Source organism: Theropithecus gelada, chromosome 10 (genome assembly GCF_003255815.1).
Source record: "Theropithecus gelada isolate Dixy chromosome 10, Tgel_1.0, whole genome shotgun sequence".
Classification (NCBI taxonomy): Eukaryota; Metazoa; Chordata; class Mammalia; order Primates; family Cercopithecidae; genus Theropithecus; species Theropithecus gelada.
This window is the reverse complement of record NC_037678.1, coordinates 66,727,391-66,747,460: the sequence shown is the minus strand read 5'-3', so window position 1 is coordinate 66,747,460 and position 20,070 is coordinate 66,727,391. Positions and strand designations below refer to the sequence as shown.

Genomic DNA, 20,070 nt, shown 5'->3' with positions numbered 1-20,070 from the left:
CTATTCTGCTTACTGTTACTTATGGTTTGTTTTCTGTCTTTTTTTTTTTTTTCCGAGACAGAGTTGCGGTGTCGCCCAGGCTGGAGTGAAGTGGCGTGATCTCAGCTCACTACAACCTCCACCTCCTGGGCTCAAGTGATTCTCCTGCCTCAGCCTCCCAAGTAACTGGGGTTACAGGCGTGAGCCACCACACCTGGCTAATTTTTGTATTTTTAGTAGGGATGGGGTTTTATCATGTTGGCCATGCTAGTCTTGAGCTCCTGACCTCAGCTGATCTGCCTACCTTGGCCTCCCAAAGTGCTGGGATTACAGGTGTGAGCCACCATGCCCAGCCGGTTTGTTTTCATTTTGTAGACTATTATAGAAATGGAATCCTGCAGTGTGCACTTGTTTTGTCTGGCTCCTTTCACTCAGCATACTTTGAGATTCACTTATGTTGCTGTTTGTACCTTTATTGCTGATAAGTTTTCCATTGTATGGATACATCATGAATTATTTGCACATTCACTTGTTGATGGACATTTGGGCAGTTTTCAGTTTGGGGCGATTACAACTAAAACTGCTATGAGCCTTCATGTATAAGTCTCTGTGTGGACATAAGTGATGCTTTCTCTTGAATGGAGATGTTGTAGCGGATGGCAAGGTCATAGGATACATGTACGTGTAAACTCTTGTTGATATGTAAAAAGTAAGGCATGGTGAATTACTTGAAATCCTACAAGTATATTTGGTAAGAGAAGAAGAAATGACTGGATTTTTTTTGTTTGTTTTGGAGACAGAGTCTCACTCTGTCGCCCAGGCTGGAGTGCAATGGTGTGATCTGGGCTCACTGCAACCTCTGCCTCCTGGGTTCGAGCAATTCTGCTGCCTCAGCCTCCCAAGTAGCTGGGATTACAGGCGTCTGCCACCACGCCTGACTAATTTTTATATTTTTAGTAGAGATGGGGTTTTGCCATGTTGGCCAGGCTGATCTCAAACTCCTGACCTCAGGTGATTCACCTGCGTTGGCCTCGCAAAGTGCTGGGATTACAGGCATGAGCCACCATGCCCGGCTACAACTGGATTTTTCAATGGTGAGGCTATTAATTTTGAAAACTGATCTCAGTAGAGTGGTAGGTGGGAAGCTTTTTAGATTGTGATTAGGAAATACCCTGAAGGGAGAAGTTTGGACAGGGAGGATTGACATCTTAAGGAGTTTTGTTGTAGAGTAGAGAGGATGAAGTTTTGGTATTTGGAAGGCATGAACTGTTCGTTTAAAAATAACTTTATGTTATATGAATGGTACCTCGATTTTTTTTTTTTTTGAGATGGAGTCTTGCTGTGTCCCCCGGGCTGGAGTGCGGTGGCCGGATCTCAGCTCACTGCAAGCTCCGCCTCCTGGGTTTACGCCATTCTCCTGCCTCAGCCTCCCGAGTAGCTGGGACTACAGGCGCCCGCCACCTCGCCCGGCTAGTTTTTTGTATTTTTAGTAGAGACGGGGTTTCACCGTGTTAGCCAGGATGGTCTCGATCTCCTGACCTCGTGATCCGCCCGTCTCGGCCTCCCAAAGTGCTGGGATTACAGGCTTGAGCCACTGCGCCCGGCCGGTACCTCGATTTTTAAAAAAAGAGTGAAACAAGCAGCAGAACCCTGACTGGACACGGTGGCTCACACCTATAATCCCAGCACTTTGGGAAGCTGAGGCGGCTGAATCACCTGAGGTCGGGAGTTCAAGACCAGTCTGGCCAACATAGTGAAACCCTGTCTCTACTAAAAATACAAAATTTAGCCAGGTGTGGTGCCATGTGTCTGTAGTCCCAGCTACTCTGGAGGCTGAGGCAGGAGAATCGCTTGAACCCAGGAGGCGGAGGTTGCAGTGAGCTGAGATCGTGCCACTGGGTGACATGGCAATGAAAACAACAACAAAAAAATCAGATCCCCAGGTGATTCCAGTATGTAGCCAGGGTTGAGGAGCAGTGATCCAAGTAGAGTTTTGCAAACTTGTCTGTAAAGGGCCAGATAATAAATATTTTCAACCTTGGGGACCATAAGGTCTCTGTCCTCACTACTCAACTCTGCTGTTGAAGTGTGAAAGACACATAACCAGTGAGCATGGTGTGTTTCACTGAAATCCATTTACAATGACAGGCAGTGGGCCAGAGTGTGCTGAGCTGGACTGAAAGGCTAAGTGATGGAGGCATGGCTCTACCACGGGCAGTCTGCTCCAGACTTCCCAGGTAGAGCCAGGCCCACTGGACATGCTTACTTAGGAAAATAATAAGCACCCCAGCATTGAAAACAAAATGTTAAAATGCCAACATTTGTGTTTAATTCTAGCTACAAAGGACAAGGAAAAGAATAAAGAGAAGAAATTCAAAGAGTTTGTGAGAGTGAAGCCAAAGAAGAAAAAGAAAAAGAAAAAGAAAACCAAACCTGGTAATTTTTTTTCCTGAGGGTTTCACTTAGGTTTCCTTACTATGAGTGGGGAGTGGTTGCTTTCTCCCATTATGGTCTCTGAGCCTGTGCTGAGCAGAGGAAGGACCAATAGTCCCTTACCAGGACTGTGGGCTCAATCTAGTATGGGCCCTGGAAGGGGAGGTGCCCACTCACCCAGGTGTTACAAAGTCCCGCTGGCATTGAAAAACCTTCTCACTTGCTGCATTGGCCAGTGTGCCCTGCTTCAGGATGGTACAGATGAAGGCATCGAAGTGTAAGCGGATGTGCAGGTGAATGACGGTATTTGTTCACACACATGACTCTGAAAACACATCTTTGAGCCCTCTCGAGAAAGGATTCCCTTCTTAAAAACTGTGTCTAGCCCTCACAAAAATGTTTAGAAAAATCTGTATTCTGACTTTGGGACTTAAAGGATGCCATGTTTTATTTTCAAGTGTATCTTCTAGCTTAGAAAAACAATCGTATCAGGAAAAGAGGAGAGGGGCGATGCTGAAGAGGGGCGTTTAGGCCCCTGCATCTGCTCTCCACACCTCTTTTTGGTTGAATTGTCCCTGAGCCTTTGTGCTGCTTGAAAAGGAGGCTTGTTGGTTGGATGAGATTGATTCTGGAATGCACCACTGTTATCTAGGGTTGTTCATTCTTTCCTGATCCTGTTCTTCCAGAATGCCCCTGCAGTGAGGAGATCAGTGACACCTCCCAGGAACCTTCTCCACCCAAGGCATTTGCTGTTACCAGGTGTGGGTCCTCACACAAGCCTGGGGTCCATATGAGCCCGCAGCTTCATGGCCCAGAATCTGGACACCACAAAGGGAAAGGGAAAGCACTGGGTAAGGAGGCTCTTCTGGCCTGATCATTTGCTGATAATTTATTGGAAAATACAAGCATACCTGGGAGATATTACCAGTTTAGTTCTAGGCCACTACAATAAAACAAATAAAGCTAGTCACACATAATTTTTATTTTCCCAGTGTTTACAAAAGTTATGTTTATACTATATTGTAGTCTGTTAAGTATTCAGTAGCATATGTCTAAAACAATGCATATACCTTAATTGAAAAATATTGCTGTGCTGAGAAATGTCAAGTTTTTTGGAGTAAGTTCTCAAAAGCATACACAACAAATGCAGAAATGGACAAGTGGGATTGCATCAAGCTGAGAAGCTTATGCACAGTAAACTAAACGATTAATAAAGTGAACCGAAAACCTACTAAATGAAAGAAAATATTTGTAAACTATTCATTAACAAGAGATTAATAACCAGAATATATAAGAACTCAGCTCAATAGAAAAATTATTCAATAGAAAAATTGGTGGCCAGAGTGGTGGCTCACGGCTGTAATCCCAGCACTTTGGGAGGTGAGGCAGGTGGGTCACTTGAGCCCAGAAGTTCGAGACCAGCCTGGCCAACATGGTGAAACCCCATCTCTACAAAAATACAAAAAATTAGCCAGGCATGGTGGTGTCCGCCTTGTAATCCCAGCTACTTGGGAGGTTGAGGCAGGAGAATCGCTTGAACCCGGGAGGCTGAGGTTGCAGTGAGCCGAGATCACGCCACTTCACTCCAGCCTGGGTGACAAAGCCAGACTCTGTCTCAAAAACAAAAACAAAACAAAACAGTAAAATATGTTATATACACACACACACCACACACACACATATAATATATGTGTTAAAAAATCGGTAAAATGTTATATATACATATATACACACACACATACACACACACATATATACATATGTGCTCAACCTAATATGGGCCCTGGAAGGGGAGGCGCCCACTCACCCAGGTGTTACAAAGTCCCGCTGGCTGGGCCGGGCGCGGTGGCTCAAGCCTGTAATCCCAGCACTTTGGGAGGCCGAGACGGGTGGATCACGAGGTCAGGAGATCGAGACCATCCTGGCTAACACGGTGAAACCCCGTCTCTATTAAGAAATACAAAAAACTAGCCGGGCGAGGTGGCGGGCGCCTGTAGTCCCAGCTACTCGGGAGGCTGAGGCCGGAGAATGGCGTAAACCCGGGAGGCGGAGCTTGCAGTGAGCTGAGATCCGGCCACTGCACTCCAGCCTGGGTGACAGAGCGAGACTCCGTCTCAAAAAAAAAAAAAAAAAAAAAAAAAAACAAAGTCCCGCTGGCATTGAAAAACCTTCTCACTTGCTGCATTGGCCAGTGTGCCCTGCTTCAGGATGGTACAGATGAAGGCATCGAAGTGTAAGCGGATGTGCACGTGAATGACGGTATTTGTTCACACACACAACTCTGAAAACATATCTTTGAGCCCTCTCGAGAAAGGCTTTATATAGATTATATATTACATATATATATATATATATATATATATATATATATATATAACATTGCAACCTCTGCCTCCCAGATTCAAGCGATTCTCCTGCCTCAACCTCCCAAGTAGCTGGGATTACAGGCGTGCGCCATCACGCCTGACTAATTTTTTTGTATTTTTAGTACAGACAGTTTCACCATGTTGGTCAGGCTGATCTTGAACTCCTGACCTTGTGATCCACCCACCTCGACCTCCCAAAGTGCTGGGATTACAGGCATGAGCCACTGTGCCTGGCCTGTTACATTTCTTAAACCTTCCTTTGAGATAAAATTAGTTTAGTTCTTCCATATGTTCTGAAAAATGTGACATATGTGTTCATTAGGTCAATCTTGTTTTGATGTAATGTTTAAAAATTTGAACTAGCAATACATTTCATTGTGTTAACTGACAATGTAAAAAATGAAAGCTGGGTGCAGTGTCCCACACCTGTAATCCCAACACTTTGGGAGGCTGAGGCAGGTATATTGCTTGACCCCAGGAGTTCAAGACCAGCCTGGGCAACATGGCAAACCTTGCCTCTACAAAAAATACAAAAAAAGTTAGCCGGGTATTGTGGCATGCACCTGTAATCCCAGCTACTTGGGAGGCTGAGGTGGGAGGAACACCTGAGCCCAGGAGGTCAAGGCTGCAGTGAGCTGTGATCGTGCCACTGCACTCTGGCGCGGGTGACAGAATGAGACCCTGTCTCAAAAATAAATAAATAAAATAAAAATAATAAAAAATAAAAAAATACTTTATTGCTTAAAAATGCTGACAGACACAGAGTATTTCCTTTTGGAATAATGGTGTCAATAGACTTTCAGGGTTGCTGCCACATACCTTCAGTTTGTAAAAAAAATACATTATCCGTGAAGTGCAATAAAATATTAATAGTTATGCCTGACTTACAACAGGGTCTGGTTCAGAACAAGCGCTTAGTAAAAGTTAGCTGTGATTATAACTAATCAGGCCTCAAATGATTCTACCTCTGATTATCCCTGGAATCTTCCCCTTCCTCATTCCTCACTGTCTACAGAGTTTTTGTTTTTGTTTTTGATTTTGTTTTTGAGACAGAGTCTCACTCTGTCACCCAGGCCAGAGTGCAGTGGCATGATCTTGGCTTACTGCAACCTCTGCTTCCTGGGTTCAGGTGATTCTCCTGCCTCAGCCTCCCCAGTAGCTGGGACTGCAGGCGAACCACCACACCTGGCTAATTTTTTGTATTTTTAGTAGAGACAGGGTTTCACCATGTTGACCAGGCTGGTCTCAAACTCCTGGGCTCAAGTGATCTGCTCACCTTGGCCTTCTTAAGTGCTGGGATTACAGGCGTGAGCCACTGTGCCCAGCCTGTTTGTCTTTTGAGACAAAGTCTCATGCTGTCACCCAGGATGGAGTGCAGTGATGTGATCATAGCTCACTGCAGCCTCAAACTCGTAGGCTCAAGGGATCGTCCTGCCTCAGCCTCCTGAGTAGCTGGGACTATAGACATGCATCGCCGTGGCCAGCTAATTCTTTTTTTCTTTTAGTGGAGATGAGGTTTTACCATGTTGCCCAGGCTTAACTTGACCTCTTGAGCACAAGCAATCCTCCTCCTTTGGCTTCCCAAAATGATGGTATTAGAGGCATGAACCACCATGCTCAGCCTTTGTTTACAGAGTTTTAAAGGTAGCTCTGGATACAGACAGACTGTAAGCCAGGTGCTGACTGGATGGGGTGAGGCTGAAGAACATGTTAGAGTTGTCAGGGATGGTGGTCTCTGTGGTTCATGGGGAGTTGTAGCTCCTCTGCCACTGAGTTCTATGATCTTGAGTAGCCACTGCCCTTGGGCTTCATTCTCTCAGTGAAATGCAGAAGTGGAGTTGAGTTCACTGCCTGGCAGCATGCCTCGTTTGAGCTGTTACTAAATGACAGATCCAAGGACAGATTGGCATCCTCGTTTCCTTGCCCTATGAATGTTCTTGCTTGGAGGAGTGGGACTATAAGGTCATTTTTCATTCTTGACAATCAAAGGGGTTTTAATTTTATAACCTAAAATAGTAACTATTGTTTTCCCTTTCCTTGTAGAGGAGGATAATTTGAGTGAGTCCTCTTCTGAGAGCTTTCTCTGGAGCGATGATGAGTACGGCCAAGATGTGGATGTGACCACCAACCCAGATGAGGAACTTGATGGGGATGACCGCTATGACTTTGAGGTGGTCCGTTGCATCTGTGAGGTCCAGGAGGAAAATGACTTCATGATTCAGGTAGGGAGAACTTCCAGGAAATAGGTCTAGAGAAGCACAAACTGGTCCTTGAAGGGAATTTTGAGGCCAGCAACAATGGCAAGTCATACCAGAGCCCCAGATAGACAGCATGAATAGCAGCAGACTGAGCTTTGCTTTTTGGTTTGGCTTCCTCAGAGTTCCAGGCTGCCATACATAGTCCACTGATGGAGTAAGAGAGGACTTTAGGGATCACTGAGTCTAAACCTCTCATGCTCTGCTTGAAGCAACTGGGACCCGCAAATGGGAAGGGCCTTGCCTGTGGTCACAAAGTGAGGAGTTGAGCAGCAGGGACTGAAATCTTTGGAGTGGCAATTTAATCTTCCCATGGACTCTTATCTTCTCTTTGAGGTAAATTGCCTTTGTGATCATGCAGGCTGGCTTTATAACTTCTATGTTTCTTTTTCTTTATTTTCCTGACATTTGCGTCTGTCGTCTCTATCTCTGAAATGTGCCTGTGGTGGGCGGGACCTCCTTACCTGCTTGGGGAAACCATGCCTGGCCAGCACCTACCTGCCCTGGCCCTTGTCTGTAAATCGCAGTTCTGGGAGAGGTGGCGCTGGCTGGCTGGCTCCTAAGGGTGTCACAAGTTCCCTGGGTGTCTTGACAGCTGCCCAACTGGCTTGGGAACCTGAAATTTTTAAAGTCATGGTTATATTGGTTAGGGTTTTTTTTAGGGGCAAGTACAAATATTGTTGGGAAATAGACTGGGTCCCAGGACTCAGAGGCAGGGCTGCCTTCAGGCTCAGAACCTGGAATTCCATCTTGAGGGCCTTTGTCTGCCTTGTTTCCTGCTACTCTGGAGTCCTTTTGGTTCCTTTTGATTTTATTCCTTGCTTATTTTCTTGGAAAATGAAAAATGATCACCTTTGGCCTTGCCCCAGTTTTACATTTTTGTGTTCAAGAGACTAGGTAGACCAAGGTCAGAATCTTAGTCTCAATTCCAAATTTCTGAGTAAGGAATTCCAGCCAAATTTAGATCAGATATTAGTTTTTGGAACAGTCACCTGTGGCCAGAGGGGAAACAGTTTGTTATGGGTCAAATGCTCTCCCCTTGTCTAGTTATCTGGTCTGGTGGTAGTAGAGCTTACAGATTATCGACAGGGGCAAAAAGACTGCGTGGGGCCCCCCTGTGTTATATTATAACGTGAATGGGGGTTCAGGGGTTATTCCCAGTAAAGGGGGTGGCTGCCCATCGTCCAATGAGAATCTATATAGCCTACTGAGATTATGAGAAACAGGCCCAGCCCCTTTGGCTTGCTTTCTGTGATAGAATATTATTTCCTTGCCCTTTCAGTACTATAGGTTGGCATGGCATGGATTTTTTTTTTTTGAGACGCAGTTTCGCTCTTGTTTCCCAGGTCGGAGTGCAATGGCGCGATCTTGGCTCACCACAACCTCTGCCTCCCAGGTTCAAGTGATTCTTCTGCCTCTGCCATCCAAGTAGCTGGGATTACAGGCATGTGCCACCACGCCCAGCTAATTTTTGTATTTTCAGTAGAGAAGAGGTTTCTCCATGTTGGTCAGGCTTGTCTGGAACTCTCAACGTCAGGTGATCCACCTGCCTTGGCCTCCCAAAGTGCTGGGATTACAGGCATGAGCCATTGCGCCTGGCAAAATGTTTTTGTTATGATTTTTTTTTTTTTTTTTTTTTTTTTTGAGACGAGTCTTGCTCTGTCACCCAGGCTGGAGTGCCATGGCACAATCTCGGCTCACTGCAACTTCCGCCTCCTGGGTTCAAGCGATTCTCCTGCCTCAGCCCCCTGAGTAGCTGGGACTACAGGTGCCTGCCACCACGCCCGACTGATTTTTGTATTTTTAGTAGAGATAGTGTTTCACCATATTGGCTAGGCTGGTCTCGAACTCCTGACCTTGTGATCTGCATGGCATGGAGTTTTGAAATTCACTTTTGGACCTTGACTTAATATACAGTTGCATTTTTTCCTCTCATTCTTTGAATTTGTTGTCTTTGTATTCAACAGTCCCCTTTCCTTTTATTTCTTGAAACATTGGGACTTTGCCGTAGCTCTTTAAACTTTCAGAACAACTAGAGATGAGTAGATGTATTTGCTTTTTTGCCTTTTATTTTCCTAGGGCTTTTAGAAAACACTTATTTTGAAATAATCATAGATTCACAGGAGGTTGCAAAGAAATGTACAGGAAAGTCCCATGAATTCCTCTGCTGGTCTTCCTCCCATGCCAACAGCCCATAAACCCACAGTAGGATATCAAAACTACAAAACCAGTTGACATTGGCACAATCACTAGAGCTTATTCAGATTTTACCAGTGATATACACGTACTCATTTGTGTGTGCATATAGCTCTGTGTGCTTTCATTACAAGTATAGCCTTGTGTAATCACTCCCACAATCAAGGTACTCAGATTACTAAGACCATGAGATTCCCTCCTGGTACCCTTTATAGCATACTTATCCCCAACCCTGGAAACACTAAACTGTTTTAACTGTCTATATGTAATTTATGACTCTTGGTTAATGGAATCACATGGTATGTATCTTTCTGAGAGAGGCCCTTTTTACTCTGTATAATATCCTTGAGATTGATCCATGTTGTTGTGTGTTTCAGTAGTCATTTATTCCTATTGTCCAGTAGTATTCCATGCTATGGATGTACCACAGTCGTGCTCTTTTTGTTAACAGAACTAAAGCAACTCTATGGAGCTAAAGTAACTGTGTCCAGCTGAGTAGTGATTTAAAGTTATTGGAGTGTTTTCAGAAATACCATCTCACCTCTAACAAGGCTATCTCAAGTCACTTGTTTGGGAAAACAAAATCACGAAGATATGATTTTGTTCATCATTGTAGAACCATTAAATAAGTCATCAGATTATGATTTGAACCCAGGGGCACCCAGTCAAGTGCTCTTTCCCTAAGGGGCCTTAGCTATGGGGATTTACATTTACAGTTGAGAAGTGAAACAAGAAAAATTCGTTTTTGAAACATAATAGTACCATCTAGACTGGCTGACCAACCCTTCCCCAGCACCACCAGTGCACACACGCATATACATACACACATACATACACACACTTTAGGCTGAGGGAGAGTCTTGTCTTTCTGAATAGCCTTCATAGTCACCTCTGGGATTTAAGGGTACCTGATATTTAAGACCTTTAGTATACTTTGGTTCAGTGGTTTTCAAACATTTTTGAATATCAGAACCCCTTTTCAGAACCCCTTTTCCTAATGGACTGTTTCATAGAACCCCAAAATATGTAACAGGTAACAGCAATAGTTTTGAAAGTTCAAAATGGATGATCTTTACTTGTGAGGTCGGATATGTGAATGGTGGGCATATTCCCATGATTCTGATATGCTGTCAGAGCTCTGAGTGACAGACAGTTGCTGACTTGGAGCACTTCAATGGCTCATTTGTTTTTCTCTATTTGGTTACACAACAGTGAGACACGCGTGATGCACATGGCCATTGTCAGGGTGATTTTTCCTGAACAGCATGCTGTGTAGTTACTTCGATTAATCAGAGATGGGAGGACAAGCTCCGTTTTGAGGTCAACATAATACTGAGCTATCCTAGCAATACAAAATTGTGTGTGGTGGCGGGCTTCACTGTCTTAACATTTGACTTGGAACATGTTTGAGCGCGCATCTTTTTTTTTTTTTTAATTGTCCTATGTTAAAAACACACACATTTTGTAGACTCTCTGAAGCCCTGTGGACTACTATTAGATAATTGTTGGCTGGGCATGGTATAATCCCAGCATTTTGGGAGGCTGAAGCAGGAGGATTGCTTGAGCCCAGGAGTTCGAGACCGCCCTGGAAACATAGCAAGACCCTATCTCTACAAAAAATAAAAAATAAAAAAACTAGATGGATATGGTGATGCATGCCTGCAGACCCAACTACTCCGGAGGCTGAAGTGGGATGATCACTTGAGCCTGGGAGTTCAAGGCTGCAGCAAGCCGTGGTCGTTCTGTTGCACTCCAGCCTGGGTGACAGAATGAGACCCTGTCCCCCTCCAAAAAAAAGAAAAGAAAAGAAAAGTTATATAACTCAGACTATTATTTTTTAGTAGGGTTTTTTTTTTTAAGTTTGTTTTTAAAAGGATGTTAAAGATCTTTAGTTTCTACTCTGTCATCCTTGAGCATATGCGCAGTTCTAGGCCTTGTTAGCCTGACAGATTTGCCCTTTATCTGCCTGTTAAAATCTTCAGTGGGTGAGGAATGAATGTTCCTCCTGGCAAGGCTATTCTGCCTAACAGTATGTAACCCGTTTCTGATCCACTTTGGTACTTTCTCCATTGACTTTTCTATAAGTAGCAAGGATCTTGGGGTATTTGAGGGTAGAGGTTAATGTGCCGTTATGTGCTATATGAAGAAACTAATTTCGGGGCAATCGGGGCCACCAGGAGCATGGCGAAGTCAGGAGCCAACTTGATCTCCCACTTCCCAGGCTCCACAAGACCTTGTGTCTCGAGCTCACTTCAGAGCTTCTTGGCTTTTGTTCCAGAGGACTTTTCTGTGCTGTCCACCTGAACCAAGAATGTCCACCTGGCTTTGTGTTAAGGAGAGATAGTTTCTGACTGTCCTGTCACTGAGAGCAATGTACCTTTTCCACTCAATAACTTTAGCAAAAGGCATAAATTTAGAGGGAGCTAGCTAGAACAAATACAGTTTAAACTTTTAAAATGTATTCACCATCTAATTAGGAAGACATGAATAAATTTTTCTTAAATCTTTATCTTAAATTGATATTTTGAATAATCCTAGAATACATTTAGAGTGTGTTTTCTAGAAGCATATGTATTACTATAGAGAAATAACTTTTTGGATCATTTTCATTATATGGGTAGTATCAACATCGTTCATATATATCGCTATTTGATCTTATTTACCAGTGCTAATTTAAATCACTAGAAGGTTAAAATCCTACTTAATAATCATGGTATTTGAGGAATCTGGCTACCACATAAAAATGAACATCAGGAAATACATTTGATATTTAAATTATTTTAATTGCCATAGAGCAGGTTTTGTTAAGCTTTTTCTTAAACAGCTAGATAATAAATTTTTAGGTCTTGTTGCGCATACTGGATTCTTCTTCGAGCAGCTGTAGGCAATATGTAAAACAAATTTTCACCTGTATGGTTGGGTGCAGTGGCTCACATCTGTAATACCAGCCCTTTGGGAGGCTGAGGTGGGCAGATCACTTTAGGCCAGGAGTTCAAGACCAGCCTGGGCAACATGGCAAACCCTGTCTCTACAAAAAATACAAAAAGTTGGTTAATTGTGATGGTACACACTTGTCGTCCCAGCTTCTCAGGAGGTGGGTGGACCACTTGAGCCTGGGCAGTCAAGGCTGCAGGGAGACGAGATTGTACCACTGCACTACAGCCTGGGGAATAGAGTGAGACCCTGTCTCACAAAACAAACAAACAAAAACCCCTAAACAAATGAATATGGTTGTGTTCACGTAATACTTTATTTACAAAACAAGTCAAGCTGGCATTGGCACATGGGCTGTAGTTTGCTGACCTTTGCCCTACAACAACAAGTATTAATATGTATTAAGTGCCCAACTCCAGTAAAGATTATGTAGCAGTTTTAAAAAGAAGCCCATTTTAATGACCTAGCACTGTGGCTCACACCCATAATCCTAGCACTTTGGAAGGCTGAAGCAGAAGGATCGTTTGAGTCCAGGAGTTCAAAACCAGCCTGGGCAACATAGAGAGACCCTGTTTCTACAAGAAATTGAATAAAAATTAAGTAAATAAAAATTTAAACAAAGAAGCCCATTTGAAAGTTTTGGTTATTTTAAAATTCATATTATTTGTTGGTACCTAATGCACTGACATAATTCAAAGTCCAGAAAGCACACAGAGAAATACCTTATCACCAGAGAAATACCTTGTCACCAACCACCCATTCCCTAGAGTCAGCCCTTATCAGTTTCTTGTATATCCTTTCAGAAACATTCTATGGCTAAACAAACAATAGCAAATGTATTTTTTCCTTTTAAAACTTTTTTGGTAAAATACACATAACATTAAAAGTTACCCTTTTTATTTTTATATTTTCCTTTTTTGAGACAGGGTCTTGCTTTGTCACCCAGGCTGGAGTGCAGAGGCACAATCACAGCTCATGGCAGCCTCCAGCTCCTGGGCTCAAGTGATTGTCCCACCTCAGCCTCCTGAGTAGCTGGGACTACATGCGCACACCGTCACACCTTCTAATTTCTTTAATTTTTTTTGTAGAGATGGAATCTCACTATGTTCCTCAGGCTGGTCTCAAACTCCTGGCCTCAAATGATCCTTCCTCCTGAGCCTCCCAAAGTGCTAGGATTACAGGTGTGAGCCACCCTGCCCTGCCTAAAAGTTACCATTATAACCATTTTTAAGCATACAAGTCAGTGATATTAAGTACATTCACATTGCTTTGCAACCATCTCTTTTTTGTTTAAATGCAAATGTTCGCATTTTATGTGTAGTAGTTTCTTTTCTTTTCTTTTCTTTTCTTTTTGAGACAGAGTTTTGCTCTTGTCGCCCAGGCTGGTGTGCAATGGCGTGATCTCGGCTCACCGCAACCTCCACCTCCTGGGTTCAAGTGATTCTCCTGCCTCAGCCTTGCGAGTAGCTGGGGTTACAGGCATGCACCACCATGCTTGGCTAATTTTGTATTTTTAGTAGAGACGGGGGGGTTTCACCATGTTGGTCAGGCTGGTCTTGAACTCCCAACCTCAGGTGATCCGCCCGCCTTGGCCTCCCAAAGTTCTGGGATTACAGGCGTGAGTCACCGTGCCCAGCCACATGTATAGTATTTTTAACATCTTTTTCATTTAGCAATATGTAAGTTAAAAACCATTTTATTTTCTGCATAATGGTTGAATCATACTTTATTTTATTTTATTTTTTTGACAGAGCCTCATTCTGTCACCCAGGCTGGAGTGCAGTGGCATGATCTCGGCTCACTGCAACCTTCCTCTCCTGGGTTCAAGTGATCCTCCTGCCTCAGCCTCCTGAGTAGCTGGGACTACAGGTGTGTACCACCACGCCTGGCTAATTTTTTGTGTTTTTAGTAGAGATGAGGTCTCACCATGTTGGCCAGGGTAACCTCAGGTGACCAACTCCTGACTTCAAGAGATCCTCCCACTTTGGCCTCCCAAAGTGTGGGGATTATAGGCAGGAGCCACTGCACCTGGCCCTTTTTTTTTTTTTTAAGTTATATAAATATTTGATCCACCTGCAATTTTGCCAGGTAATTAGTGAGAACTATGGCTCCCCATTGTACTAATACCATACCTCACTGTTTGAAATACCACCTTTATTTACTTCCTTTTCTAAATGTATTTTAATCTTTTTTTGGTTCTCTCTTCCATCGATTCATCTGTCTGTATATTTGCTCATACAATTCTATTTTAACTATTGTACCTTTATAATATTTTTAAAATATCTGGTATGGCTAGTGTCTCCTTATTGCTCTTTTTTCTAGTTCCAAAGCTATTAATTTATTATTTTATTGAGACTTTTTTTTTTTTTTTTTGAGATAGAGCCTCGCTCTGTCACCCAGGCTGGAGTGTAGTAGCGTGATCTCAGCTCACTGCAACCTCCACCTCCCAGATTCAAGAGATTCTGAACCTGCCTCAGCCTCCCAAGTAGCTGGGATTACAGGCACCTGCCACCATGCCTCCCTAATTTTTGTATTTTTAGTGGAGACGGGGTTTCAAAAATGTTGGCCAGGCTGGTCTTGAACTTCTGACCTCAAGTGATCCACCCGCCTCGGCCTCCCAAAGTGCTGGGATTACAGGCATGAGCCACTGCGCCTGGCCAGGACTACATTCTTTTTATAAATTAACCCAGGGATAATTGATATCCGTATGTTAACTTTTGCTGTCCAGGAACAGGGTGCACTGTACCATTGACTTACGTCTCTGTGTTCTTCAAATAGTATTTACGTTTTTTTGGTTTTTAGAGAGGGCTTACATGGTTATTCTTAGGTATTTTATCTTTTAGTTTGTTTATTATTCTCATTCATTTCTTAATTTAAAGGAATAATGTGTTTTAGTTACATGCACATGAAAAAAGTTATCATTGGCCAGGTGCGGTGGCTCACACCTATAATCCCAGCAATTTGGGAGGCTGAGGCAGGCGAATCATGAGGTGAGATTGAGAACATCCTGGCTAACACAGTAAAACCCCATGTCTACTAAAAATACAAAAAATTAGCCGGGCATGGTGGCATGCACCTATAGTCCTAGCCACTCAGGATGCTGAGGCAGGAGAATGGCTTGAACCTGGGAGGCAGAGGTTGCGGTGAGCCAAGATTGTCCCACTGCACTCCAGCTTGGGTGACAGAGGGAGACTCCATCTCAAAAAAAAAAAAGTTATCATTTTGAAACTGAACTGTATTTGATTCATTTTTGGTGAATCTTGGTTTTCAAAACACAAAATCATTGGTGAGATAGACTTTCATTTTTAATTGTTAGTTTGTTTTCTGCTACTGACCGCCTTTTTGTCACTTTACATTTCTTCTCTGAGCCTTAGTTTCCTCATCTGTAAATTGAAGAATCTAAAACAGATATCTAAAGCCTGTCTTCCCGCTCTGCCCACATTGATTCTGATGTGATTAACTTCCTAGAGACCTTACATCTGCTCAGGGAAGCCCTCTTGATGCTAGGACCTAGGTGACTGCCAGTGGTTGAGGACCATCTTGAGCTCTGGATTTCTAGTCCAGAAATCCAGAATCTAGTCTGGATTTCTAGTGGCCAGGCTGGTGGGCCACCATCAAGGTCATGTCAGGAAGCTCACTGTCCACCTTCTAGGGCTAATTTGTTTGGTTGGGTAGTTAAAGGTTTAGGGTCCTGGTTTGGAATTGCTTGAAGTGCCCTGGTATCTCCTCAGGAGTTCGCCTTTCCTTTTCATTCCCTCCTCTGGACCCTTAGCTCTCAGACCTACTATCCTCAGGCTGTCCATATGTTTCCCAGTGCCACCCTCATTGTTAACTCCTTCCTTTCCCTCTCTGCCTTCTGGCCCTCTCCCCCATCCCCTCAATACTCAAGGAAGGAAGTGGAGCCTTGGGTTGAAAGAATCGGCTTAGCAACAAGCCAGGTTTATGTTCTCATCCACCTTTGCCTTTCAATAGCTGTGTGATCTTTGGTAAGGTTTAGAGAGAATAAATGCAAAGTACCAACCCATGATTACTCCAGCAGGGGTCTTGGGGAATTGGCTTGCTCATTAGTGGTTAATAGTATTAATAGTAGCTTATTACATAAACCTGTGTGCTGGGCTCTATAATAGGAGCGTTTATAAATGACCCATTGAATCTTCACAAACAGCCCTAGGAGGAGGGTAGGAATTATGTATCCCATTTTGCAGATGGGGAAAATAAAGCCCAGGAGAACTGACCTATGCAAAGTCACACAGCTAATGAGTGTCTGGGCCATAATTCCAACTCAGCTTTAAGATGTCACTCATGGGACTGAGGAACTGAATTTTTAACTTACCATGTTAATTTCAGTGTAGAGCCACATGTGGCTAGTGGCTACCATATTGGACAGTGCAGTTCCAGATGTGTGGCAGCAGCTCAGTTCCACGTTAGTCAGGAGGGAGTGCTCCTTCCTCCCCTCTCCTTCTATCCTCCCACGCCCCTCCCCTCAGCAGGTGGGTCTTACTTTTGAATGGAGAACACCTTCTGAGTTTAATTTTTGTTGCTTCTTTAATTCTAACAGTGTGAAGAGTGCCAGTGCTGGCAGCATGGGGTCTGCATGGGATTACTGGAAGAAAATGTGCCTGAGAAATACACCTGTTATGTTTGCCAAGACCCTCCAGGTAGAGATTTCTGGAGTCAGGGATATAACAGTATGTAGCCTTTTCCTTGGCACAGCTGGCTGTGTATGACACATTTTAAACGTCTGTGGTCTTGAGACTCATTTCTTCAGCATCGGCTAGACTCCAACTCCTCCTCGCCTCTGTTGCTATCCCGCCTGGTGGCCAGCTGTCCTGAACGTAGCAATAAGAGCACATGTGTGAAGGGGCCCACCTAGTGGAAGGCCTGGCCTTGAGCTAGAACTATTCCTTTTCTTTAATTATGGTTTTGAAAAAATGCATGAGGTCGGGCGCAGTGGCTCATGCCTGTAATCCCAGCACTTTGGGAGGCTAAGGCTTGTGGATCAACTGAGATCAGGAGTTCGAGACCAGCCTGGCCAATGTGGTAAAACTCCGTCTCTACTAAAAATACAAAAATTAGCTGGGCATGGTGACAGGTGCCTGTAATCCCAGCTACTTGGGAGGCTGAGGCAGGAGAATCGCTTGAACCCAGGAGGTGGAGGTTGCAGTGAGCCGAGATTGTGCCATTGCACTCCAGCCTGGGTGACAAGAATGAAACTTTGTCTCAAAAACAAACAAACAAACAAACAAAAACATGAGATCTACCCTCAACAAATTTTTAAGTGTACAATACAGTATTGTTGTTAATAACTGTAAGTACAATGTTGTACAGCAGATCTCTAGAACTTTCATCCTGTGTGATTGAAGCTCTGTAAAAAAATGTAGAAACTTCCCAAGTTTGAGTGTCATCCTTGTGTAGGGGCCATGCTAATCTTCTCTTTATTGTTCCTGTTTCAGTGTATGTGCTGCTGAAGTGGCACCTTTTCCTTTTCTTGAGGACTCATGAGGATGGGCATGTGGGCTCTGTCTTTGGCTTTTGGGGGCTGTTGGAGGGTTAGAAACCTGCCTCTGCCCCCCGTGGCAACATCTGCCCTTCATCACATCACTGCCGACTTGAAGGGAGAAATGCCCTTGAGGGGAAGGAGGAAGGCATGGTTGGGTAGAACCTGTTGCCACCCTGAGCAGTGACTTAATTACTTAGCAGGATCAGTTAGTTCCATGGCTATAGGGGTCACCTGTGGCTCTTGGTTGCTCTTTTCTAGAAGGAATGGATTGTAAATATGCAGTTCATTGTCTTAGTTTCCATGGAATGGTGACATTGTCTCCCATTACCACCTATAAGGTTCTCCCTCAGCTCTAGTCCCCTGATTCCTTTAGAGCTAGACAATGCTTGAGAGCCTCTGCTTCCGCTACTCCTTTCTGTCTGATGAGGTGGGCCTGGTTCTCTTACACCCAGTTTTGCTTATGAGGAAGAAATTGATCCTTGAGGATACAGTTGACTTTCCTCATAAAGCAAATTGGAATTAGAACTGGTTTGCAGAGCCAGGTCTCTTGATTTTGTTGGTTGTCTAGGGAGGGACTGGCCACCAGTTCATTTAACAGCAAGCAGGTCCCCTCTGGGCCTGAAGGCCTCTGTTGTGACACTGTCTCTTTGTACTAAATGAGTCCATAGACCTAGAAGCATCTGCCTCCACTTGTCCCTTTATCCGAAGGAAATAAGGTAGTCAGAAGATTTGACAGGTGAACAAACACAAATCCAGAAGGGACATGACTGGCCCAAGATCACACCACCAGCCAATGCCAGAGAGGCGATGAGAACCAGTTGTCTCATATCTTTGTCTTGTAAAACAGGTAGTGCAGCTCTGAATCCTGCTGCTCTAGGCACCGCCTGCAGCAGCTGCCTCTGAGCTTCCCCCATATAATCCTGAAGGCTCCTTAGCATACCTTTTAAAAATCTTTTTTTCCCTACCGTGTCTTTCTCTACTTTTCCTTCTTTAGAAGTCACACACACCTTCTTCATCAAATCCTGTGTACTCACTGAACTTCTGTAACTTTAATCGCCAAGACTGTGAATAGACTCTTCCTTGAACTGAGCACAGCATGTCTGCCACAGGGTCTACATGTATAGACTGACTCTGCAGTGGGTTGGACCAAAAGTTTAACAGATTCAATTTTTAAAGGCTACTTAAAAATATTTTTAACAGAATCAAGGTGTATCCCTACCATGTATATTAGTAAAGCCAGAAGTAGCTCAAAGACCTTAATAGGAATCACCTGGGTTTTTCAGGTTTTTATAGATATTGACAGTTTACAACAGTCTGGTTGAAAGCTTTTCCCTGGGACTTTGGAGCAGGTCATGTTGATAAGTCACATGTGCTTATGTTTTCAGTCCTTCCTAAGGAGTCCTGTAACAATAGGATGGCTAAAGCCATCCAGTTCCTATGTTGTTCTAATGAATGGGTAACAGGTGCAGAGAAGGGAAGGGGCCTGATCATCTGTTGAGTTAGGTGGTAGATGGTACATTTGCAGGGGGCCTCGAGGCATCTTTCCATTGATTTGATAAGTCCATTCGAGATGCCTTTTGCCAGGCACTGGGGATACAACCATGAACAAGATCGTTCCTACTCTTTTGGCTCTTAGCCGGGTTGGGAGCCAGAAACAGAAGTTAAAACAAGTTCAGTAAACAAGACTGTGTAAGGTAGTGATGAATGCCATGATGGGAAAATTGATAAGATGACGGTGAGGCACAGAGGATGCTCTCAGTTTTGGGAAGTAGCAGAAGGCCGCACTCCTGGGCAACATGGCAACACCCCATCAAGAAAAAAAAAAAAGAGAGAGAGAGAGAAAGAGAGAAAGAAAGATTAGCCAGGCATGGTGGTGCACACCTGTAGTCCCAAATACTTGGGAGGCTGAGGTGGGAAGATCACCTGAGCCCAGGGAGGCTGAAGCTGCAGTGAGCCATGATCATGCCTAACTTAACTGTAGCCTGGACAACAGAGTGAGACCCTGTCAACAAAAAAGGAAAAAAAATAAAAGCCTTCCTGAGGAGAGGTGGTAAGGAGCCAACCCTGCAAAGGCTTGGGGAATAGTGCTGCAGACAGAAGGGATGCGCAAGTGAAGGTCTTGAGGCTGCAAAGAGTTTGATGTGTTTCAGAAACTGAAACGAGGCCAGTGTAAGGGTATGGAGGGGAAGGCAGGAAGGAACTGGGTCCTGTGGGCCTCAGTAAGCCAGAGTTAGAGAGTTAGGGCTTTGGGTATTCTCCTTTGAGCAGTAGGAGGCAATGGAAGGTTTTAAGAGTAGGAGGCAATGGAAGGTTTTAAGAGAATATTATGATTTAAATTTAGAGATAATCCAGGTGCCCAGCTCACCTCTGGCCAGTTCCAGGAAATCAGGAAGTACATGCCTTATTC

The 20,070-nt window shown here is 44.0% G+C and overlaps 1 protein-coding gene and 1 non-coding gene across 2 annotated transcripts in view; one reads left to right on the top strand and one right to left on the bottom strand.

Annotated features, from left to right (window-relative positions):
• The window catches only part of PHF20 (PHD finger protein 20), a 185,535-nt gene that overhangs the window by 144,793 nt on the left and 20,672 nt on the right, over positions 1–20,070 (top strand). Inside the window, exons 11-14 of the mRNA XM_025398902.1 lie at positions 2,317–2,415; positions 3,099–3,263; positions 6,822–7,000; positions 16,722–16,821. Of these exons, the coding sequence (XP_025254687.1) occupies positions 2,317–2,415; positions 3,099–3,263; positions 6,822–7,000; positions 16,722–16,821 (543 nt within the window). The remainder of the gene's footprint in view (positions 1–2,316; positions 2,416–3,098; positions 3,264–6,821; positions 7,001–16,721; positions 16,822–20,070) is intronic.
• LOC112633946 lies at positions 17,534–17,639 on the bottom strand. Its single transcript, XR_003121695.1, has one exon. It is a non-coding gene; the product is annotated as a U6 spliceosomal RNA (small nuclear RNA).